The following is a 25,263-nucleotide window of genomic DNA, read 5'->3' as shown; positions in this document are numbered from 1 at the left end:
AATAACAAGAAGAGGAAGAAGAAGAATCTATTTGGTCTGAGAGAAAATTGGACATAATTTCCAATGCAAACTAATCACTATGCTCTTCACTTACTTATAACTAAAAATTGGACATTATTGCAAATGCAAACTATTTGAAAAATTGAATAAACAGTCATTTTTGAAGGTATGAAGTATAAAAAACATAGAAAAATGTATTTTTCGTATATTATTTTATTAATTAATTTAGATCGTCGATTGTGTCTTTAATTAACAATTTAATTTATTAATTAATTGTGTTTGTTATGAAATGATTATGTCTTATTAGTGTTTGCAAACCTATTTCATGTGTTCATTAATAAGAGAAAAATTTACCACATGATTTTTGAGGGTGAGACATTTGTTGATGCCGAGCCAATCTATTATGTAGAAGCAACTAAAATAAAGGTGTGGAAGAGATTCAAGCCATAAAAAGGAATCAAACTTAAACTCTAGTTTCATTACCAACACATAAAAGGCCAATTGAAGTCACGTAGATTTACAAAGAGGTTCCATTGCAAAGCATAAAGAAAAGACTTGTTGCACAATATAACATGGAACTTTTGTAAAATGATTGAATCAAGACATTCTTAATATAGTGTGACTCTATGTAGATGATTTACACTTTGGTTATTCTAGATGAACAATGAATTTGATATGAAAAATTTAGGAGGACTGAGGTATTTCCTATGCTTTGAGTTTGCTCAAACTAGAAGTGGAATGATGATTCATCAGTTAAAGCACATGATTGATATTCTAAAGAGGTTCAGCACAATGAACTGCAATTCAACATTTTCTCATATGGAAGCCAATATGAAACTAATCAAAGATCAAGGGATAACATTCTGTACAAACAAATGGTAAGATGTTTTAGGAATGCTTGCAACCCAAGACATAGTATATGCTTTAGTGTAGGAGTAGTTAGCCATTTTATGCATGAACCTAAACCATATCATATGTAAAAAATGAAGAGATTAATGAGATATCTTTAAGACATAATTGGTTTTGATGCTTTGTTCCCAAAATTTGAAAGGGAAAGGCAACTTATTTAGATTTTGTGGAAAGAAGAAATGCAATGGAATATGTGCTTGACCTTTTGAATCCTTGAATTTCACGGTGTTCTAAGGAACAAACAGTCGAGGCATTGTCATCATGTGAGATTGAATGCACCTCAGTTTGCAATGTCAAGGTTTTCGGTTGCAATAGTTATTATGTGAAATGAAGATTGCCAAGGAAAGATTCCACCAACCTACTGCAAATATGATGATCAAATTGCGGATGCTTTAACAAAACCATTAAAGATTGAAAATTTTATTGGAATGAAGAATATGCTCAATGTACTAAGCCTATAGACTTTGAATTAAGAGGGTGTTGAAGTGTAATTAAAAAATTAATTAAAGTTTTTGAGATAGTTAAGTTACTTGTTACCAAAGAACTAACTAATTGTGTCTGTAAGCCCATTTCACGCATCGTATAAGTAAGCCACGTGTTCATGAAAAAGATGAGATCAAGTACATAACCATCTTTGTCTGTGTTCACTTAATTCTAACAATTGTAAATCAATTCTTGGCAGCAATAATATTTAAGGGGGTAAGGATGATACTAAACTAGCAGAGTCTTGTTGAGTAAAATAGCTTGTTTTTCGCATTAATTGATATAATAACAATAACTAAACAGCTAGCTATAGATTGGATTGTAGAGGAAGTCACAACTTTAAATTGTTCTTTGCATAGAAATATGACTGTAACTATAATAATCTTCTGCTGCATCTTCTTCTACTTCTTCTACACAGCATGCTGAACTTGATTTAAGTTCTCCGGTTGATTATCCAACGGCATATATTGCGCCATTATCGCTCTTATCTCATAATCCATGTATCTCTGCACAAATTCATATTTTCTTTTTAACTTCAACAATGTTTTTGGTAGAATGACTGTAGAATACGATAAGATTATAAGTGTGACAGAATGATACCTGGATTCTGTACTTGTAGAATGCATATCCGCCAGTGCCACCAATACCTAATATCAGTATAAGCATCCAAACAAATCCCCCATTCGACACTGAAGCGCTATATTTGCCTGAGTTTTGTATCACATATCACAAACTGATTATCATACAAATTATTCATTCTCAACTCAAAATGGCTAAAAAACTCACTCACCAATACACATGTCACTTTCCCGCATATAGAACAAACCGTTACTACACGAGCATTCATAACTCCCCCAGGTGTTTTTGCAGCTGCACTCTGGGCACTGGCATGCCAATTTCTCTTTGCACTCATCCACATCTTCAACAAGATCATATCAACAAGTAAATGCCTCTGCACTATAAATTTTTCACAATAGAATTGTTCAAACAAATTTAGTACCTTCACATGAGTGGACTCCGTCGCCCCTGAATCCATGCGGACACTTACAACCTTTTGTATGATCGTCCTGCAAAATCAATTCAGAAACTAAAGATAATCAAAAACACGTAAGCATGTATGCAAGGAAGCTGCAGACGAGAGGAGTCGGCTTACGATACAAGCAGAGTAAGACCGACCGCCTTGGGTTCCCTGCCAACAACCTCCGTTGTTGACTGCACACCGCAAAGGTCCACTAGCTGTTTAAACATTCACATAAACACCGAAAGTTGTTTTAGTTTCACTTCATATTTTTAAATAAATAGTAGCTTGGAGACGAAGCAATTGGTTAAAATAAGTGAAAGAAACTAATTTACTACCTTCGCAATGAGTATATCCATCACCAACAAACTTCACATTTTGTACAATAGGGCACTCGCATATTCTTCCGCGGAAAGTGTCCTATTATGAAGAATATTATCATTAATCGCAAAACGAATATTTAACAAAAATGTGTTGAGACAGGATTGAGTGAACCAAATACCCTGCATGCTGTAATGTTGGCAGTTTTGTCTTGCCAACAACCACCATTGTTCACCAAACACTCATTTGTTTCCATGTCTGCATATAGTAATAATCAACGGTACAAGATATATCAGTGGATTCTTGTAAAAGCAAAATCACTGAGAGAACATAAGAAAGTAGAAAAGAAGAATAAAAAGAAAAGAAAAAATAATGACCTGGAGTTAAACAAATTGATGGCTCAGTTGTCTCTTGGAAACTTGCGCAGATTGCTTTCAATACCGCTGCTTTCGACAGCATACCTAAAATCGAAGCAAAATTAAATAGCCATCATTCAAAGTAGTTTTAAATTTCGAGTTTCTAATTGCATATGCAACTGCATGTGCAATATTGAAGTTTCAGGTTTCCACAATCATGTTCATAACTGCAATTGCGACCACATTGATAGATTCTGAATAGTATTGACAATTAAGGGAATAATAATACACACCATTAGAGTACTTTATGGCAGTTATACAGGGAATAACTTCCTGCAGTAGCAGTTACAAACTGCAACAGCAGTTATACTTACACAATTAACTGTAAATAACCTCTAGGATTAGAGAGCCTAGTCTCTCCCAAACCAACCCAACCAAATACAAACTGAATGATAGCCTTTCTCATTCTTTATTCTACTTATATACTTGACATCTAACTAAATCATTTGGGCCTAACTTACTTGGCCTTTGGGCCTACGCCTAACATACACATTAGTAATTGGAGGTCTACTAACAATACTCCCCTCCAAAAGTTTCACCTTGTCCTCAAGGTGAAAATCAGGAAATTGTTGGTTGATGACCTCAAAAGCTTCCCATGTTGCTTCAAATGCTGGTAAGTCCTTCCATTGAATAAGCACCTCCACAACGTTGGCAGCATTAGTACGGACAGCCATGAGATTTTGAGGTTCCACTTGAAGTTCTAAATCTTCTGACAGCATAGGTGGTAATGGTTGAGGATTTGGGACTGGTGTGACAGCTTTCTTCAACAGAGAAACATGAAAGACGGGATGAATCTTACTTTCAGCAGGAAGGGCTAATTGATAGGCAACCAAACCGATGAGCTTAGTAATTTGATAAGGGCCATAAAAACGAGGACTAAGCTTTTCATTGATCTTCTTTGCCAAAGATTTGAGTCTATAAGGCTGCAATTTGAGATAAACCCAGTCCCCAACAACAAATGATACATCTCTCCGGTGTTTATTGGCTTGAGTTTTCATTCGGTTTTGGGCTTTGGCCAAGTTGGAATGAAGATCATGCAGAATGATGTCACGTTCTTGAGTCAACCTGTTAACTTCCTCCACCGTTGAAGGAACAGTGGTACCCTTAACCAATTGTGGTGCATCACGGCCGTATAAAGCTTTGAAAGGAGTGGTCTTGGTTGAGTTGTTGTAATTGGAATTAAACCAAAATTCTGCCCAACCTAGCCACTTGACCCATTGCCGCGGTTTGTGTCCGGTTAAACATCTCAAATAGGTCTCCAAGCACCGATTTGTTACCTCAGTTTGGCCATCTGTTTGAGGGTGATAAGCTGTACTGAACTTCAATTTGGTACCAGCCATTTTGAACAATTCCGTCCAGAAATGACTCAGAAAAATCTTGTCCCGATCAGAGACTATGGTAGAAGGAAAACCATGAAGTCTAACAATTTCTTGCAGGAAAATTTCAGCCACTGACTTAGCATTAAAAGGATGGCTAAGAGGCAAGAAATGAGCATATTTAGTGAATCTGTCAACCACCACTAAGATAACATCCTTACCTTGACTTTTGGGAAGCCCTTCGATAAAATCCATTGATATATCGGTCCAAACTTGAGAGGGGATTGGAAGTGGTTGGAGAAGACCAGCAGGGGATAAGGTTTGGTATTTATTTTGTTGGCAAATAGCACAAGAAGCCACAAAATTCTGAATATCTTTCTTCATCCCTTCCCAATAAACCAAGGCACCTAACCGTTTATAAGTGCGGAAAAATCCCGAATGGCCACCTACTGCTGAAGAATGGTATTCATTTAGTAGTTTGGGAATTTTGGAAGAACTCCGGGGTAAGACTAACTTGCCTTTGTAGAATAGTTTCCGATTTTGGAAGGTATAGTTTGGGTGAGTACTGGAATCCCGCAACAAGTCGTGAATAATGCTTTGGAGCTTAGAATCAGCCATTATCTCCGCTTCCCATTCTTCCAAATCAGCAAAGTGGATCACAGAAACTGCAGCATAAGTCATGCGACGGGATAGAGCATCGGCTGCTCGGTTATCACTGCCGGGTTTGTAAACAATATCGAAATCAAAGCCCATTAATTTAGAAGTCCATTTGAATTGGTCATCACCCAAAATGCGCTGGTCAGTGAGGAACTTTAAACTTTTCTGGTCAGTGTGAATAATAAAATGGCGTCCCATCAAGTAATGTCTCCATTTCTGAACCGCCATGACAATAGCCATAAGTTCTCGCTCATAGACAGATTTGCGTTGTGCCCGGTCAGATAAAGTTTGGCTTAAAAATGCTACTGGTCGACCCTGCTGCATTAATACGGCGCCTAAGCCTTTGTTAGAGGCATCTGTCTCAATAACAAAGGGAAGAGAAAAATCTGGTACAGTAAGGATAGGTAATTCAGCCATGGCGTTTTTCAAAACTGCAAAGGCAGCTTGTGCTTCCTCATTCCAACCAAAATTGTCTTTCTTAAGAAGTTGAGTGAGAGGTCTCGCAATCTTCCCATAATTTCGAACAAACCGACGATAATAACCCGTCAGACCTAAGAATCCCCGTAAGGCTTTAAGATCTCTTGGAATAGGCCAATTGAGCATTGCTTCAATTTTCTGTGGATCGGCTGCCACACCCTTCCCCGAAATGACGTGTCCCAAATATTCCAATTGGCTTCGTCCGAAGGTACACTTTTTGAAGTTGGCCACCAATTGATTCTCTTTGAGCAAGATCAAAACAGCCTCCAAATGTCTCTTGTGCTCCTCCTCGGTTTTACTATACACCAAAATATCATCAAAAAATACCAATGTGAATCTACGTAAATATGGGCGTAACACTTCATTCATTAAAGCCTGAAATGTCGAAGGGGCATTAGTAAGACCAAAAGGCATAACAACAAATTCATAGTGGCCTTCGTGAGTTCTAAAGGCTGTTTTGGGGATGTCCTCTATTTTCATTCTGATTTGGTGATAACCAGACTTCAAATCCAACTTAGAGAATATCGTCGCACCTCCGAGTTCATCCAACAATTCATCAATAATGGGTATAGGAAATTTATTTGGCAGAGTGATTTTATTTAAGGCTCGATAATCTACACAAAACCGCCAGCCACCGTCTTTTTTCTTGACAAGGATGATAGGGCTAGAGTACGGACTAACACTTGGCCTAATGACTCCGGATTGCAACATGTCATCTACTAATTTCTCAATTTCATTTTTTTGATAATGGGGATACCTGTAAGGACGTAGATTGGGGATAGGAGCGCCTTCCTTCAATATGATTGCATGGTCATGACTCCGTTGGGGTGGTAAACCTTGTAGTTCGGTGAATACTTCTGGATAGTCTTCCAAAATTGGTCGAATCCACGGTAGTGTGGCAGCATGTGGGTCTGTTGCTTCTGAAATCATGTGATAGGTGATTAGAAACCCTTCCCCTTGGTTGGAGAGTGCCTTATACATGGATTTGATAGATGCCGGTGCTTTGGAGAGGGTGGGATCCCCTTGGATTATGTGAGTTCCTGTGGGTGTAGGAATTTTGAGAAGCAAGTCTCCAAAGTTGGCCCGGATTTCCCCAAGTTGTGCTAGCCATTCCATCCCCAACACAATATCGACTCCACCAAGTTCAAAGACATAAAAGTCTTGTTGAATTGTAAGACCTTGAATGTCCAAGGTTAATTGTTGACAAACCCCTCCACATGGAATTTTGCGGCCATCTCCCACCTCCACATTAAAAGAAGGTGTTGCAGCAATGGATAAGCTTAGTTGGTGAGCCAAGAGAGAGGAAATGAAATTGTGAGAGGCTCCACAATCGACCAAAACCAAAATGCGTTGCTCTGCCAAATATCCCCACAACTTTATAGTTTTCTTAGATGTGAATCCTGATATACTATACATCGACAATTGAAGGGTATGGAGTGTGGATTCTGCTGTTTCAATAAATGGGGCTGATTCGTCATCGTCGTCTCCTTCCATAAGCATGACATGAAATTGTTTATTAGCGCACACATGACCCGGAGCAAATTTTTCATCACAGCGAAAACACAAATTCTTGGCCATTTTATCCTGCAGTTCCGTGTCTGTAAGGCGTCGAAAAGCTCGCCCACGAGAAGTAGTTGCTGGTTTTGTGTTAGATGTCTCAGTTGTGGCAGCAATCGACGTTGTTTTGGCGTTGATTGCTTTGTTGTTGGAGTCCCACGTAACAGTGCGGTTAGAAGGATAACCATAACCCTTGGTGAAAGTCTTGGAGTGGGTGTTGGAGGAAGTTCCTTTGTCAAGGATGACATTCTTTTCATCAATTTTCTGGGCGAAATCCATCATCTCGGCCAAGGTTGTAACCGGATGTAATTTCAATTCTGCCTTTACCCCATCTTTTAACCCATTGAGAAAAATCCCTTTAAGATAATCTGGTTCTACACTTCTAAGTGGGCCAGCATACAATTCAAACTTGTCCCGATACTCTTCCACCGATCCCATTTGCTTAAGGCTGAGGAGCAGTTCATAGGGACTTTGTAGCATTGACGGTTGAAACCGTTTGATCAAACCAGCCTTGAAATCATCCCAAGATGGTGAGGGGGAACAAAATTCCCACCATTGATACCAAGTGAGTGCTTTTCCTTCCATTGCTATCATGGCAGCCTGTACCTTTTCCTCGTCAGTTACACCCCTTAAATCAAAGTAGCGTTCAACACGATTAATCCACCCAAAAGCGTCTTCACCCTCGAAAATGGGAATTGTAAGTTTTCTCCATTTGTCATCATGGTTGCGGAGATTCTGTCCAAATACAGGGGTACCATTACCTATGTTGTCATTTCGGATAGTGAGACCGCGGACAGTTTCGAGTAGTTCATCAATTCGGCGCTGCGATTCATATTTTTCAGTTTCCATCAGATTGCGCAACTCATGAATCTCTTCTCTGGTTGCAACAAAACCTTCATATGCCCTTTCCAAAAATTCCAATCTTGCTTCCATTTGGCGGCGCGTGTGGACCATAAACTAGTGCCAAGGATCGTTGTCTATGATACCAATGATAGATTCTGAATAGTATTGACAATTAAGGGAATAATAATACACACCATTAGAGTACTTTATGGCAGTTATACAGGGAATAACTTCCTGCAGTAGCAGTTACAAACTGCAACAGCAGTTATACTTACACAATTAACTGTAAATAACCTCTAGGATTAGAGAGCCTAGTCTCTCCCAAACCAACCCAACCAAATACAAACTGAATGATAGCCTTTCTCATTCTTTATTCTACTTATATACTTGACATCTAACTAAATCATTTGGGCCTAACTTACTTGGCCTTTGGGCCTACGCCTAACATACACATTAGTAATTGGAGGTCTACTAACACACATCAACTGAAGTTATGTACAATTCCAATTCAAAACATTGGAAAAATCGATGTGCAAATTCGCTATAAAACCTTGGAAAGCTGTGACAAACCTCTATATTGTCTGTTGTTTATAACAAGAGTAGGTAGTATTGTAACATCTCCACGAGTACCCTGTCCAATCTGAAACCAAAGTACAAGAAAAATGCAATAACCATTTAAGAACAAACTTATAAGAATACTTAAATTTTTCTTCTTCATACCAACCTGTGCATCCTGTTCAGCCTTAAGGATAGGATTTTCAACATCTGCATTGCGATCCCCTATGCATTCTTTAATTTTTTTTAAATCAACACCTATATCAAGTAAATCATGAAAGATTTAGCAGCTATGTTAAGTGTTGTTATGATACTCGTAAATAATCAAACACCGCAAAGAAAAAAGGCCACATTATTATACGCAACGAAACATGAAAACATCCAACCTACCAAGAGATTGAACAACTTGATCCGAGCATTCTTCAGTGTATCTATGTCCTCTCATTGGACATCGGATTGCAAAGTCGGTAACATAATCCCACCATTGCCAAGGCTTACCACTATCATTTGCAACTTTAAAGAAGCAAGCTTGGCGCAAATTTTGAACAACAACATCTTTCCCATCATACCCTCTACTGAAATCTTGTTCGGGATCAGGCGCACAGTACCTCCCGTTATTAATGCACTGAGCTTTACACTGTTGGCTTAAGATGAATGCTTCTGGACAATACCAAGTTATATAATGAGGCGTAAACCGAGTGTACCCTTTTTGCTCAAGTAATTGAGCCGCGCCTTTAAAACTCTTCAAAAAATTCATTTCGCTCTCACATTTTGGACCACACTCGTCGTTACTACTCGTCCATAACTCATATTCAACTCTCTCGTCAGGGTGTGGAAGTGCTTCTCTCCAATCGAGATTTACGTTCACCATTCCTCCACTTGAGAGAGCCTTCTTGATACTGTCCCCGAGTGATTTGCTGATAAGAGCCGACGGAATTGTAATCTTTTCAATATAATCATCAGCGTTACCACCAGTCCCTTCTTCAGGAGTGTCCATGGTGATCAATGGTTCTACCCTGTCATCTGCAACAAGAATCGCTGCTGCTCCACCCATCTGAGCATTCCATGCCTTCAAAGTGAAGTAACAATCTACAAAAAAAAAGAAGGTCTTTTAAACACTTGAGCATTTCTATTTGAGATTTTTCTAGCTAGTAGTAACTGATATATATGATCAATGTGTTAGCAATCGCAACATCATAAAAAAATAATTGCAATAGCGTTACGCTGAACCCTACCACCGCTACGCTATTATGCTATAGCGCGCTATTCACAACATAGATAACAATTACTAAAGTGAAGAAAGAATTGCAATGTAAGTGGTAGAAACATGTTATCCCACACTATCATTCCAATACTCTTTAGTCTCTGATCAGGTAAGGTTTTTGTGAATTTCACTCAAATATGTGTGACAAGATGAACACTGACTACCGAGTTCATCAGACACAAACACATAAAACAACATGATACCTTACCATAAGGGTCGTCTCAAGTTTTTGACAAATATTTTACGGGACCTTATTTACCCATGGTTTAACCGTGACATATTTTGAGCCACGTGTTTTAGCCAGTCTTACACGCCCTCAAAGAGAGTCATATGCTTACTAACAAACTAACTCAATACAAGTTTACACACTTCATAGAAACCCATGTTTTAGAAAGTAAACAAAAAAACACAAGTTTTACTATGTTTCTTCTTCCTTTTTTTGGTCATATATTGATTAAAAGGAGTGAAGAATTGGAAAGCGTAACAAACCTCCGCGATCAACAAGAACAAAGGAAGGAAAGCTTCCAGGCTTGGAACTCAAGGAAGTATCAGCATCATTAAATTTGTGGCATCCATTCTGATTAAACTTAGGGTACACAACTGTTCCAATCATGGTTCCACCATATTTAGGAACCCCAAAATTCCCAATTGCACATTCATAAACACCTCTCAATGATTTGGGAGAAGTGATTTTCAAATTGTTTTTTTCTACCACAAATCTTCCCATACAACAAGACCCACATAGAAAAATCCAAAGACACCATAAAAAACAAAACTTTGTCAACATTTTCATGCAAAAAACTATTCTACTAGTACAAATTAGAAAGATCTACAAATAGCATTGAATCAGTATAAGCTTAGTGTAATAATGTATGCAATGTGATGAAGGATTAGGAAGAAAACCCAGATTAGGAAAATGGAAAAGAATGGATTTTTTTGTGGTTGATGTGAATGGAAAGAGAAAGTGAAACGAAAATGGCGAAAGAAATGGGCAATGGGGTGTACGTGTTGGTTTCATTCATTCAAATGGCAATACATTTTTGAAAATCATCCTTCTATTATTATGAAAATATGATAACTAACTTTTGTTTTTGTTTGTTTGTGTGAAAACATCATGATAACTAACTTATGGTTTCAACAATGTTGTCTTTTTTAATAAAAATATTATAATTTAAAAATGGTTGCAAATAGTCCTATACTATGAAAAAAAATACAATATGCAATTATAACTGAATTAATTTTACACAGTCAATATATGACCATTGTGTATTCCTCTATTTATTGGCATGACATGGTAGGGTGATCAATTAATTTGATTTTGATGTATTTCATTGTTATATTAAATTATTGTATTAATACAAAATTTTATAATTATAATCTATATGATAAATTTTATTATGATTATACTTAGTTTTTGCGGTTATTTGTTAAGTAAATAGATTGAAGATGTATAGCTTTTGCGGTTATTTGTTAAATAAATAGATTGAAGATGTAAACAAATTGGTGGAGAAATATTTAAAGAAGTGAAAGAAATTTGGTTGCACTTTTATGTTTATTTCATATTGTTGATAGTGAAGATAAATCTTCTATAGACATTCTTTACAAATATATAATCAAAGCTAAATAAGAGATGATGAAATATTTTTAATGAAACAAGAAAGAAGAGATTATTTGGTAAATTCAGCATGTTAATATAATGAAAGAGAGTGAAGCAGTAACAACATGAACTCAGGAAGGGATTATCATATGGACTGTCTCCACCACCTGAAGAGTGATAATTCACTCAAACCTGTAATTTTAAAACTCATTGAAGATAAGGATTCCAGAAAATATGCTATGAGAAGCCCCAAACAAAAGGGGATTAAAATTAGAAGGCATATAACTAAGGATGATAGTCAAGTAAAACTAAGCTGGTGAATGATTTGATCATAACATATGTTCAAATGTTATGGAGAGTATCGAGATTTTTGCTCCTACGTGATACACGTATCATTTGCAGTTATGATTATGATCAAATGGCACCGCGACTCTGTTTCTCCATTACTAACTGAAACCTTCCGCACAACAAACTATTTGTATATATGAACATTTACATATGACGACATATGAAACACTACTATACAAATATGGGCGACATTATTCCCGTTTATCTTCCTCAATATCTTCTGCAATCGTAAGATTTGTGGCACTGGAACCTTTCCTTTCTTTCCGCTCAAGATTGGTTGTCACATCCCCACTCATCTTTGCAATGCTGCTTGTCAGAGAGATACCTTCCTCATCAATGTCATCTGTTCCTTCTAAGTATGCATATCTAGAAATAAAATATTTAAATGCAATCAGTCTAAGTGACATGAATCAAATGATGGAGGTAAAAACAGAGATTATTCTGAAGGTGTTCCTATATACAGAGATACAACATAATTTCCCTAGTGTAGAGTTTTTCCATGTCACTTTTGGGTTCAATTGGCAATAAATACTTATTCTGAAACTCTCAAGATTCACCATAGGGGCTAGAGACTAGTACAACAACAATCTAAGCCTTTTTCATCACTTTCATGGATTAAATTAAATGACAACTTTTGTAAAATGTATTTGCTGACAATTGGACACGAAAGGGGCATGAAAAGTCCGGCTAACTAGAAATAAGGAATTTGGTAAGAATGAACCTATTGATCAATACAATAGAAACTCACCAAATCAGAGTGTAAGAAGTAACAATTATTGAATAGAAAAGAAAGTTATGAAGAAGTCTAATAGAAACTGGCTAGTACATCTTCTATTTACAAGTTAAAAAAACCTGTACCCTGTACTAGTACATCTAAGTTTATAGAATACACAAGATCACATAACCACCAAAGAGTGCAGTACAGATTACAGGTTCCCAATGAAATGAAAAGAAAATTATGAAAAGGTAAATTCAGAACAAATTTTGCTATTACACGTTACAACTAATATAACTAGCAGTGGATTGACATTTGGACTAAGGTTTTACATAATATTAGCATAAAACAGCCACATAACTCTTTTAGTAACACCATTCATGAAGATCCTAGAAAAGAACGTACCTGGTAGGGTTACGAGAAGGAGCCCAAAGGACACATATCACCAGCAAGAGAGTATATGAAAGCAGGGACCAGAAAGCAGGAATAATCCAAGCAATTTGCCACAGCTCACTTAAAGGATCGGTTGCATTGAAGTACAGCTGGTTAAACACAGTAACAAATGATCATTAACAATATTATCTCTAATTAATTTTATTTAAAAATGCTTAAATGAAAATCTGTTGCATCTCTAAAATCAATGCATCAAATATCTTTTGCAAAAACTACCTCAAAGCCAATCCATGCAATGGACAATAGCACAGACACTGCAAGGGTATTCGTAAATTTTCGGTAGATCTCCATCTTAGCCAAGTTTCTCCTTGTCTACACCCAAAAACAAATAGAAAATGAGAATAAGTAGAAATGGTATGCCTAACTCACATATTTCAGACTATATAAACCTCAAACCTTAGTAAACAATTCTTGCTTTCCCCCCAAAAAAGAAACACAACCCAACAGAGAATAGAGGCAGTGGTTAATTGATTACTATTACACTGATAAAAACAGCACTGAAGAATATGGAAAGGAAGTGAAATTAGTAATTGCCTGCAGTTTCTCCAAGGTTTTAGACAAGGAAGAGAAGATCCAGAGAATGAAGCATGAGTCAAGGCAAACAACAGGTAGTACCAACAGCAACTTAGATTTCCCAGAGAAGTCATTGATGTTCCCCAAATGCTCAACAAGCTCAAACGCTTCACATGCAACAAAGTACATCAACCCAAGAAGCACAACTCTATTCGCAACCCCCTGCCCGCCAAGGGTAGGACGAACAACACCGTATCCCATAGAAACAACAAGCAGAAGCAACCTCGAAAGCGTCTTCTTAACAGAGGTAAAAGTAACAGCCCATATCGTAATTCCCATAGGCCTACTACCAGTAACATTGAAATTGGCATACTCAAAATACCACAAAGCCATCTCACACATTCCAAGAGCAATAACAGCTGTTATATGGTAGTGAAGGTGAACATGCACAACATCCTTCTCTTTCCAAAACTGAAGAAACCTCAAAAACCATAGAAGACCAAGTAACAGATAAGCCAAAGACATGAAACCGTAAAGCGTCATAAGAGGTGCCATTTTACCAGGAAGATAACCAGTAGGGTTTCTCCACACAGTTTTTCCAGTAACAGTAGTCCCCTTCAGGTTAGGATCACAAAACATGAAGTATAGATAATACATCCCAGTAGCATTAATTTCAACAGTTTGAGGATCCATCTTAGCAACTTGATCGATCCCTCGGAAGAACGTCTTAATCCGTTTGGGGAAGTCGGGGTTATCAGGATTATTCTGAACAATAACTTCACCAACATTACAGTTATGCAGTTTAGCAAGATCAGGAGTACAACAAATCAAATCAGATTTGGGATTAAAATAGAATCCACCAATTCTGTTTCTGTCTTTAACTTCAAGAATAATAGCTTCAACAAGACCAGTGTGAGTTTGCATTTGGCCATAGGTGATGGCAGATTCATTGGGTCTGGTGAACGACACCGTTTCAAACCTGAATTGAATTGAATTGAAATGAACGAAACCCTAATCGTAATAGTAAGTGAAAAAGAAAGAGTGAATGAATACCTGATGAAAGATGAAGAAGAGGAGAAGAGAGCTTCGGTGCCGGCGTGGAAGAAGAAGGCGTTGGAACGGTGAGTGAAAGGTTGGTTGTTGTAGTGATGAATAGAAGCGTTGATTTTGATGAGAAAGAGTGAAAATAGTGCATAGAGGAAGTTGAATCTCATCATGATGAACAAGATTGTAGTAGTAAGTAAGAATGAAGAATGAGAAAAATGAGAGAGCATCGATGGTACTAACAAGTTAAGAGTTACTAGGTTGAGTAAATGTTGTGTTGTTCAAATCAGTCACGTGGTGTCAACTTTTTCATTTTTGTTTACACTCTTTCTCTATAAATGTTACATGGCATCTAAGTATCTACTAGTACTAACACTAGTAACAAACCCGTGCATTTGTACGGGTTCTTGTGTGGGACGCGCATTTGTTTTAAATATATAATTTTTATTAGCAAAATATTTGGTACCTTGGAAAAATAATAATTAAATGTATAGAAAAATGTCTGATATTCGTGAAAAAATAATAATTGAATGTATAGAAAAATATATGGTACCTGTGAAAAAAATAATAATTGAATGCGTAGAAAAAATTTCTATACCTGTTAAAAAATAATAATTGAATATTTAGAAAAATATCTGGTACCCGTAAAAATATATTAATTAAATGTTTAAAAAAATATCTGGTACCCGTGAAAAAGTAATAATTGAATATATAAAAAAATGTCTGATACCCGTGAAAAAAATAATTGAATGTTTAAAAAAAAATCTGCTACCAGTGAAAAAATAATAATTGAATATATAGAAAAATGTCCAGTATCCGTGAAAAAATAATTGAATGTTTAGAAAAACGTCTGATACCCATGAAAAAATAATAATTTTAATATATAGAAAAACGTCTGGTATCCGTAAAAAAATAATAATTAAATGTATAGAAAAATATCTGATATCCGTAAAACTTGAATAATTTGGATAACTGTTGAGTCTTATCTATTTTTTTTAAAATCTAAAAAAAAAACAAAAAAAAAATTAAAAATAGTGAATTTCAATATCAAAATTCACATAAATAAGAAATCGGTAGAAATTGGTGAAGAAGTGATATTAAAATGAACAAACCTTGATAAGAGTATCTTGATCTGAATTACATAGAATACCTGCTAACTATTTATCACTCGAAAGGAAAAACTATAAATAGGATGAAAAATCAAGATTTCATCATATACAGATGATTGTTGATCTTTTCCTAGGCGTGATTTATATTATGTCTTGAATGCTTATCAAAATAAAAAATAATATTATGTTTTAAAAAATCCAGATTTAAGTGATACATTTTATTATAAGAGTATATTAAAAAGATAAAATGTGGAAGTGACTGAATGTGAAATTGACCTGCACCCCACAAAATGTGGACCAAAGTTATGATAAAAAACAGTGAAGACAGCTTGCAAAAAAGTTTGTTTTCTTCGAGCATGATTAATATCCAAGGGTCAATGAGATATTACATTGTGGTTTTAGATGTATTGTAGAATGACGATATTGGATATTCTCCTGCTTTCTGTGTTGAGGACGATATCCTACTTAACATCTACTGGGTATTCTCCTGCTTTCTGTGTTGAGGATAATATCCTACTTAACATCTACTGGTTTATAGACAATACATAATAATATATTAAAAAATTAATGTGTCTACAATGTAACATTTTTTTTTGCTATACCTTACGCCATAAAATTCTCTATCAAACATACCTATAAATGAAAATGAGATATCCATGTATTGAATAAGCATATAGTGTTCCTGTTAATACCAATTGTTATCATTCATCAAATTGTAAAGTGTTAATTACAATATATATATATATATATATATATATATATATATATATATATATATATATATATATATATATATATATATTAAAATCTTTTCTTTATATTGATTTTTATAATGATAGAAACACTTTTTTTTTTTATAAAAGAAAAACCTCTACATTTGTAAAATACACAATCATGCTCAAAATATTACTCCCATTGGAAAAAGATGAAATGGAATAATTTTATCCCTCTCTTCAATTGTAGTCATATTTCATTATGGTATTACACAATTGAATAGTTATATGCATGATGCTTCCATCTTCCATCCAATCTCTTAACATTTACAGCATTACTTTGATGCCATAGCAGGAGATTCCTTATTATCACAATTTCCAGTTTTGTTTCTACCAATCTGCACTCAGAAAGTATCAAATAAGTTAATTCAATTCCAAAAAAATATTGGATTGAACTTATAATTTAAACAACAAACTTTGTAACAACAACAATTTCTCAAGCATTATATGTTTTTCAACCAACAACTTTAACAACTTTCCCATGTCAAACTCATACTCAGTATGAATAGCATAACTCCATGATGAAGATTATTGCAACATGAGTATTCATTAGCAGCAAAATTCATTGTATTAATCAAAGGGTGAGACATTTACTAAATTAAATATATTCTGGTTAAGGTAAATTAAATATATTCATAAGATCATGACGATTGATGATTCAAAGCCAAAACTTAAACATCATTCATATGTCTAAATATATAAACAGGAGGAGCATAAACAGGCTTCATAACTGAATGAGCCCTAACTGTACGAAAAAGTAGTGAGCTTCTAGAGAATATACAACTACATCATGTCGTATCCATGCCACAGCAGTTAGCAAAGAAACTATTCCCGCCGAAAAGAAACAGAGCAAAAGTCAATACTAATTCATACTAAATTCACAATGTGCATCCAAACATGAGACTGGCCTTCAAAATTAAAGCTAGAACTAAAACTCTTGCTGACTCATACCTTGCCATGCTAATCAAAACTTGAACATACTCACCTGAACTGAACCAAATTCCACTCAAACCTTTCTTAAATTTAGTGCTATAGATGTGTCCAAACCATCACAACCTGCTATAACAGACATGCACCAAGACCAAACAGCCAGTTAAACCCACAAAAATCTTCATAGAATTTCAAACCAAGTTAACATGCATAATATTCAAACACGAAACCCATCCCTGCAACTTTCTTTCAATCAACTCAAGCCATGTTTATACAATGTATTCAAACAAACCAAAACTAACAAACTTTAATAGCTTTCAATTATTAACCATTTCAATTTAATACACTCTAATTTCTAAACCCATTCAACCATAACCAAACTTGAATCATTCTAACAATACCAGCATAAATCATATTGCAGCCATTTATTCATGTATGTCTTACATACAATATTCAAACATGCACCCTTTTCAGTAAAGAATAATTAAGACATATTTTGTACTCACAAGAAAATGTGGTTGGTTCCAGCTTCCTCTTTCCATGTTGCCCTGCTCAATCGGATTCAACTGGATTGCTAAACTTGAAATAATGCAAACAGTGATTGACGTGCTTAAATGTTGAAAGACAAATGTTATAAAGACAAAATGTTGAAAGAAAAATGTTATAAAGAATTGGATTGAATAATAAAAACTTTAATTATACAACGATGAACCAAACAATCATTACGAAGGTTGAACTATGACATGGTTATCATCTTCAATTGCTTTCCCGTTGAAGTGATTGGATTTTGATTGAGATGATGATTTGCATCATCAATGGATGTCATTGGTGCTATTGTACACCAGATTGGATTTTGTAGAGAATTTGTATTAGTCAACAGCAAGGTGTACTTTGTTATTTACTCTATAGGTTATACCTATTTCTTGGACAATAATGTTGTTTCTGAGACAACAGAATACAAACAAAATAATTAAAATCCTAAACTATAATCATTAAAATTAGAATACATTCAACTAAAATAAACAAAAGGGCATCTCCAAAACATATAAAAATGATAACTTTATCAACGAAATACCTCTAATACAGCAGAGATTTGATCCAAAATCAAAAACTTTATCATCCAAATACCTCTAATATCCACAGTCACTCTGCAAAAAAAAAAAAACAAACATGAAATTCAATTAAGTTCCAAACAATAACAATAGAAGATTCATAATTCATCATTAGGGTTTATGTGAAGGAATCAGAATTTTTAAGGGGAATGATTCAAATCACGGGTCTAATCTTTACTACAAATCACAAATAAACTTTGGTTCACAGTAAAGAGAATCTGATTCCCAATTTTCACTGCAAGCAGAATATAGAACCAAAACCCTAAAATTTCATCATCATCATCATGTATACAAATTTTCCAAAAACTATGAGAAGAAAGAAAAAGAACTCAGTTCATATTCAGTAAATGGGATACAACACTAACGTTCATGAAACCCTATTTTATCATCATCTTCCTCATTTTTTACACAAACCCTTCAGAAAATATTGAGAGAAGAAGACAGATTAAAGAACTCAAAACACGAAAAACAAAGAAAGATCTCACCGATTTGCTGTGACTTTGAGCGTCACCAACATCATCATCAATTTCTCGACCGTAACCCTTAAACAACCATCAACGGTTAAAAATCAACATCACGATATCATCGGCAAACGTGTTCATCGTCACCATCAACATCATATTCATCTACAGAAAAATCAAAAGAAGAACGATATCAGAGAAATAGAAACAAAAGAAAGAGGAAGAGGAAGAGAGAGATAGAGGAAGAGAGAGAACAAATTTTCAAAATAGAAGCAACCCTGGGCACATAACGTAGAAGTGAGAAAAGGAAACGTGAAGTGAGGAATAAGGAAGTAATAGACAGACTAAGATTGGAGAGGCATGGGAAAGAGGAAGCTGCAATGATAAGACAGGTTGAGTAAAGCATACAGTAAAATTGGGTTTCCAAGGAAGAAAAAAAACGAAACAGGTTTTGGTTTTGTTGCAAGAAAGTGAGTTAGTGGAAGGTAGCATAGAAAGAGCAAGCTTTTCAAAGAGAGCATACACGTGGCTTAACATATGAGCAAAGGGGCAGTTTCGGAATTTCCAGAACATACAACTTTCTTATATTGTAGATTAGTCAATAACAATTCACTAATTTATCCTTTGTTTTAAGTTTATTATTTACACTTCAAAGATGACCAAAGAGTAATCAATCAATACATCTATTGATATTTTAAAGAGACATTTATTTTGAGACATAGAAAAAATGCAAATGAGACACTTATTATGAGATAAAAGGAGTAATATTAATTCGCAATCTCCCCTCCAAATCATGCCAAATGTTTTGTGATTTTACTTGGAATTAGGCCAACTAGTTTATTGCTAGAAAGATCTAAATATTCCAATTTGAATAAATTTCCAAAAACATTTAAATTGTTGCCGCTAAAATTATTACCTCCAAGATTTAAGAAAGTGAGCTTTGTAAGTTTTGAAAGTGATGATGAGATCTTACCCTCAAAATTGTTGGCGACAAGGTTTAAGAATGTGAGTTGAGTGAGGTTCCACAAAGATGGAGGAACCATTCCATTAAAATTGCAGGCTCGAAGGTTTAAGTGAGTAAGAGACTTCAAGTGACCTATGGAATAAGGAATTTCACCTGAGAAAGTAATGTAGGAGAGGTCCAAGTACCTAAGAGGAGTGCTCCAATTGAACTTTGGAAGTTGACCACTAAGATCATAATTATCAAACAAATTTAGTTTTTGAAGATTAGGTAAAGAGAGGATGTCACTTGACAAATTTCCTTGCATCCCAGTGTATGACAGACTAAGAGAAACCAAAGAGGATGACAAATTATTTATCATAGACAAAGAGTTCTCTCTTATTGAACTCATATTCACACTATCTAGATAAAGCTCCCTCAAATTGGTAGCATTAAGAATGGGTTTCTTCCATGTGAATGGATTGAGTTCCATGTCATTTGTGATAAGATCAAGTGATACTAATTTTGACAAATGAGAGATGGTGGAAGGAGTATTACCCATGAGATTAGAGTACGATAGATTTATATATCTGAGATTAACTAGATCACTAACACCAACTTGCAATGAAGACATGGAAAAGTCATTAAAAGCCAAGTTGAGTTGTTGAAGGTGTCTAAGTTGAAAGATAGTGCTGTTGGGATGTAATTCACCTACCAGATTGTTGCAACTAAGATCCAGACCAATCACGTAGTTTGACACGTTGTTGCATGTGACACCATCCCACTTGCAGCAATCTGTATTATTTTTTCAAGAATTGGCATATGATGAACCACCTTTCTGGAGAAGGAAAATAAATTCCCAAATTGCTTATGATAGACCACATTTCTGTAGAAAGGAAAGAAATTCCAAAAATTGTATATGATAGGCCACATTTTTGGAGAAGGGAAAGATATTCCAGAAAATGTAAATGATAGATCATACTTTTAGAGAAGGGAAATAATTCTAGAAATTGCATATGATGGATATGTTTTTGGAGAAGGGTAAGAAATTCCGGAAATTGCTTATTATAGACCACATTTTTGGAAAAGAGAAAAAATTCCACAAAATGCAAATGATAGATCACACTTTCTAACTGGGTTAACAATTGTGTTCATGTGTTCTAATCAGAACTGAAGTAAATGCATGAGAATAAATGAGGGTACATGAGGGAAAGCAAAGAAAGGGTCTAGAAAATACTCTAGGATTAACCTCAAAGAACCCAAAACGATATCTAAAAAACAAAATATCTATGTAGAATATTTTATATATGTGAAGATTAAAGTACTGACACTGTTATCTGGATAATGGATGCCTGAGATACACGATTGGCGTAAAACATATGTTCTAAAGCTCGACATTGAAATATGAAGGACTTGTGGCATTTGGAGGAAAATAAAAATGAAAGATCAATGATTATAATATTGTTGATAATTTTTCTTTCCTTTATATTCATAATGTTTTATTATTTCAAGGATTGACTCATAATTAACTAAAAAATTGTAGTTATGACATAATCTTTAGTAAAAAATCCTCTAAAATCATCAATAAGAAATTTGGTCCAATCATGTTCAATGGAAAAATGAAAAATAATGTGTGTAAATCTTTTTTTCAAATTTAAAAGCTCAAGAGGTAAAATGCATTTTGTCCATAAATGAAGAGAAATGGAATTGTTACGGTTAGCACATGATATTTGGAGTTGAATATATAAAATTAATAAGTTCAAACTTTTTAGAGGTATGAATATGTATTATATAGTTTTCTTCTATGGGGTATGCATCATCAATTTTACTTCTTTTATTTTTTACTGTCAACATATCAACTTCACTAAGGTTGATTTCCATGAATATCTTACGAGTTTTCATATATATTTTGTTTTGGCTAATAGGACAACAAAGTCAAACACTACTAGCAAGAGCTATTGGTGATTATATAGTTTACTTAGCATTCTTCCATGGTTCTTTTATGCAAGTAAAACTATCTATATTCAATGTACATACAAATTTGATATTTATGAAATCAACATAAACATAAACAACTTTAGAGATACAAAAGCATCATACTTTATAAGAGACTCAACAATCATATGTTTATTTTCCATAACAACAACTTGGTTTAGGATATTATTTGAACAATAATTGGACTCTTTACATTGTGAGTGCCATCTGACCAAACAAGTGACGAAGAAAATGCAGTTTGATTAGATTCTTGTTTCCCAATAAGGGTGACGACAAATGATTGTTTCTCATTCAATGTCTTGAATGAAAGAAGTTTTGGCTCCACTATAATTTTGATATTTGGAATTGGAATCACAGTTGCTTTGTAGCTTGAGTTGGGGGGGCCAACATTCGTAACTGTTCTATGAATTTGAACATTGAAAGGTTTATTAGGCTTTATAGGGATCACTAGTGCAGGATAGTTTATATCTTTTACCAAAGACCGGTGAGAATTTCCAATACAAGTTAAGTTTTCTTTACTAATCTGTTTAATTTGGTTAGTATCAAAGCCATAATTACAAAGCATTTTCACATAATCTTCTTTAGAGATGTCATAAATCAGTCCAGGATTAAGAACCTTTTGTGGATTGACATTCCCAGATCCATAAGCAAACTCACCTGGAGAATTATTATAAGTACCATTAACTGATTTTGCCGTGGTCATGATGGCAGATTTGATAGCTGCAGGTGACCAATTTGGATGAAATGATTTCACATATGCAGCAATTCCTGCAATATGGGGACATGCCATGGATGTTCCAGATTCTATACTGTATTTGAACCTCCTTTTGTCACCCACATTATCAGATGGTGATGCTTGGTATGAATATGCAGCTAAAATCTCCACTCCTGGAGCACTTACATCTGGTTTCATAATTTCTGGAACCACAGGATTAGGCCCGCGAGAAGAGAAATGGGGTACTTTTGGAGCATCAACATCATGGAAGATCTCACTCTTCAAAATTTCAGCTACAGGGTATTTAGTCGAATTTGTATAAGATTGCACAAGAGCATAGTCCTTTGTATCCAAGTTAAGTGAAGGCATCATAGTGAGATAAGAAAAATCATTTTTATATTCCGCAACATTTTTTATCGAACCAAATGCACCACTTTCATACATTTTTTCATCAGCCCATGCTATTCCACACAAAACAATTTTACCTTTCACCATTTTTTTGTCTAAACAACCACATGTTTCAGGGGTTATATTTATATTTTGATCAGGGCAAGATTGAGCATTACGCTTAGCTATTGGAAACTTTGTGCCATTTGAGGGTGAAAGATTAACAGACTTACCGATAAAAGTATTTCCATTTCCAAGAATTAGCTTATCAATGAATTTACGATCAATGGTAGTTGCACCCACGCTAAATAACCATGGTGCTACACTTGCAACACTACTTGGGTCAGGACCATCGTTTCCTACCGCTTGCACTGTGAGTATTCCTTTTTCCATGGCATGAAAAGAACCAATGGAAATAACATCTTGCAAAAGACCAATGATTAATGAGCCCCCAACCGAGATTGTGAGGATGTCCACTCCATCAGCAATGGCATCATCAAATGCAGCTAAAATATCTTTATCATAACAAGCACCATCATCACCACATACTTTGTATACAGCAATCCTTGAATTTGGAACTCCTCCTCTTGCAGTACCTTTGGCAAGACCATCCAAGCTCACACCTTGCACCTCTCTTCCACTTGCTGTTGATGAAGTGTGAGTCCCATGACCATTATAATCTCTTGCACTCACACTGCCATTACCGTAAAATCGTGCTCCAATAACTTTTTTGTTGCAAGTGAAATTAGCCCCTCCTGCACAAACCCCCCTCCATTTTCTTGGAATGGGACCAAAACCTGACCAATCATTTTAATATATTAACATTTTTTTTTAAAACTAACATATTAACATTGTTAACTTATATAAATAATGTCAATATTTTAATCTTATACTTTTTAAGTAAAAATCAACACAATCTTTATAAAATAAGAAATTAATCATATATAACAATAAAAGTTATTCTAATAAATAATTATGAAAATCACACAAATATATTTTTATTATGATTAATAAAATATAAACCTTTGTCGTTGAAACTTTCGGATTCTGGCCATAATCCAGTATCAAGGACTCCAACCACCAAATCATTCTCAACGATATGATCTCTTTTGATTGACTGTGGAAATCCAAGGAAATCCCACGACCTAGTGGTTTGTAGTCGAAAAGTTTGGCTTGGAAAAACAGAGACCACATTTTTCATGCCAAGAAGCCTTTCCTTTTGGTGATCGTTGAGCATGGCAGCAAAACCATTAAAACTTCTCTTGTAACTTTGAACTAAGAGATTTTCTGGATTGCTACCATCATAAACTTGTTCCAACATGCTTAGATGATGAGAATTTGGAGAGTATGATATTTCATTAGGAAGTGAGCCCATGTAAACAATATGAAGTTTACTTTCAGTGGCATCACACACCAACAAAGCTGTTAATGACAAAACCACATAGGCAAAGGCAAACAAGAATAAACAAATATTATGATTCACCATTGTTTGTATTTTTTAAAAAGTGATTTGTTATCTCAAACCCAAATAATGCATACATTTTATATACACAAATCTAAACCGATCTAAATTATATATATTCCAAATCTTATCATTTAATTTTAATTTAATCTAACGGTCCTAATTAAATATGAATTCATAAGATCAACATCGTATTCCAATTTATTTTTGCAGGATTCACTTCTTTATATAGATTGTACCAAGAATTTTCATGCTTTCATTATTTTTACATAAAAACACTTTTTCTAGTTTTTTATAATATAATAAAAAAAGTGTTTCACAATATAAAATGAATGAAAGATAATTTATTTTTGCGGGATTCACTTCCTTATACCGATTCATGCTTTCATTATTTTTACATAAAAACACTTTTTCTAGATTTTTATTTTTAATGTTTAACATGAAATTTAAATTAATTATATTATATTACACTATATTACACTTTTCCATGTTTTCATTATTTTTACATAAAAACACTTTTATATTATATTTATAATGTTTAACATGAAATTTCTATATAAAAATAATAATAAAAAGTGAAAATTTTTGGTACAATCTATTTAAAGAAGTGAATCATGCAAAAATAAAATGGAATAAAATATTTAATTAAAAATGGAATTTTCACTTTCTTTTTTATTTTTAATAGAAAAAGTTTTTCTATATTTTTATTTTTAATATTTAACCCAAAATTTAAATTAATTATATTATATTACATTTACATTGTGAATCACTAAATAATATTTTTTTAACATTTTTATTTATAAGTGTAACACAAGGTTTCAAATTAAATTATATATTATATATATTTTTTATCACAGTCGTAATTTAATATTGTACACATCGTCTTGCAATCT

General features: G+C 34.5%; 4 protein-coding genes across 4 annotated transcripts; all 4 read right to left on the bottom strand.

Annotated features, from left to right (window-relative positions):
* Positions 1-1,511: 1,511 nt before the first annotated feature.
* On the bottom strand, positions 1,512-10,874 carry LOC131616065 (vacuolar-sorting receptor 1-like). The gene is made up of 12 exons (XM_058887294.1): positions 10,306-10,874; positions 8,943-9,641; positions 8,722-8,810; positions 8,568-8,637; positions 3,109-3,192; positions 2,913-2,989; positions 2,749-2,830; positions 2,546-2,628; positions 2,393-2,459; positions 2,183-2,311; positions 1,993-2,099; positions 1,512-1,898 (listed from the first exon to the last, which is right to left on the bottom strand). Exons 1-12 carry the CDS (start codon positions 10,607-10,609, stop codon positions 1,803-1,805), a joined length of 1,887 nt encoding a protein of 628 aa, XP_058743277.1. The 5' UTR covers positions 10,610-10,874; the 3' UTR covers positions 1,512-1,802.
* Positions 10,875-11,483: 609 nt separating this feature from the next.
* Positions 11,484-14,745, bottom strand: LOC131616066 (uncharacterized). The gene is made up of 5 exons (XM_058887295.1): positions 14,496-14,745; positions 13,464-14,421; positions 13,146-13,241; positions 12,882-13,018; positions 11,484-12,127 (listed from the first exon to the last, which is right to left on the bottom strand). The coding sequence occupies exons 1-5, from the start codon at positions 14,714-14,716 to the stop codon at positions 11,953-11,955; spliced, it is 1,587 nt and encodes a 528-aa protein (XP_058743278.1). The 5' UTR covers positions 14,717-14,745; the 3' UTR covers positions 11,484-11,952.
* A 3,456-nt stretch (positions 14,746-18,201) lies between these two features.
* LOC131619794 (receptor-like protein 7) lies at positions 18,202-20,548 on the bottom strand. Its single transcript, XM_058890852.1, has 5 exons — positions 19,788-20,548; positions 19,149-19,246; positions 18,984-19,036; positions 18,374-18,446; positions 18,202-18,240 (listed from the first exon to the last, which is right to left on the bottom strand). Exons 1-5 carry the CDS (start codon positions 20,443-20,445, stop codon positions 18,202-18,204), a joined length of 921 nt encoding a protein of 306 aa, XP_058746835.1. The 5' UTR covers positions 20,446-20,548.
* A 1,415-nt stretch (positions 20,549-21,963) lies between these two features.
* Positions 21,964-24,295, bottom strand: LOC131617942 (subtilisin-like protease SBT4.3). Its single transcript, XM_058889211.1, has 2 exons — positions 23,932-24,295; positions 21,964-23,705 (listed from the first exon to the last, which is right to left on the bottom strand). The coding sequence occupies exons 1-2, from the start codon at positions 24,281-24,283 to the stop codon at positions 21,964-21,966; spliced, it is 2,094 nt and encodes a 697-aa protein (XP_058745194.1). The 5' UTR covers positions 24,284-24,295.
* Positions 24,296-25,263: the final 968 nt, after the last annotated feature.

Source organism: Vicia villosa, linkage group LG7 (genome assembly GCF_029867415.1).
Source record: "Vicia villosa cultivar HV-30 ecotype Madison, WI linkage group LG7, Vvil1.0, whole genome shotgun sequence".
Lineage (NCBI taxonomy): Eukaryota > Viridiplantae > Streptophyta > Magnoliopsida > Fabales > Fabaceae > Vicia > Vicia villosa.
Note: the sequence above shows the minus strand (reverse complement) of the source record. Positions and strands in the feature narration are given on the sequence as shown.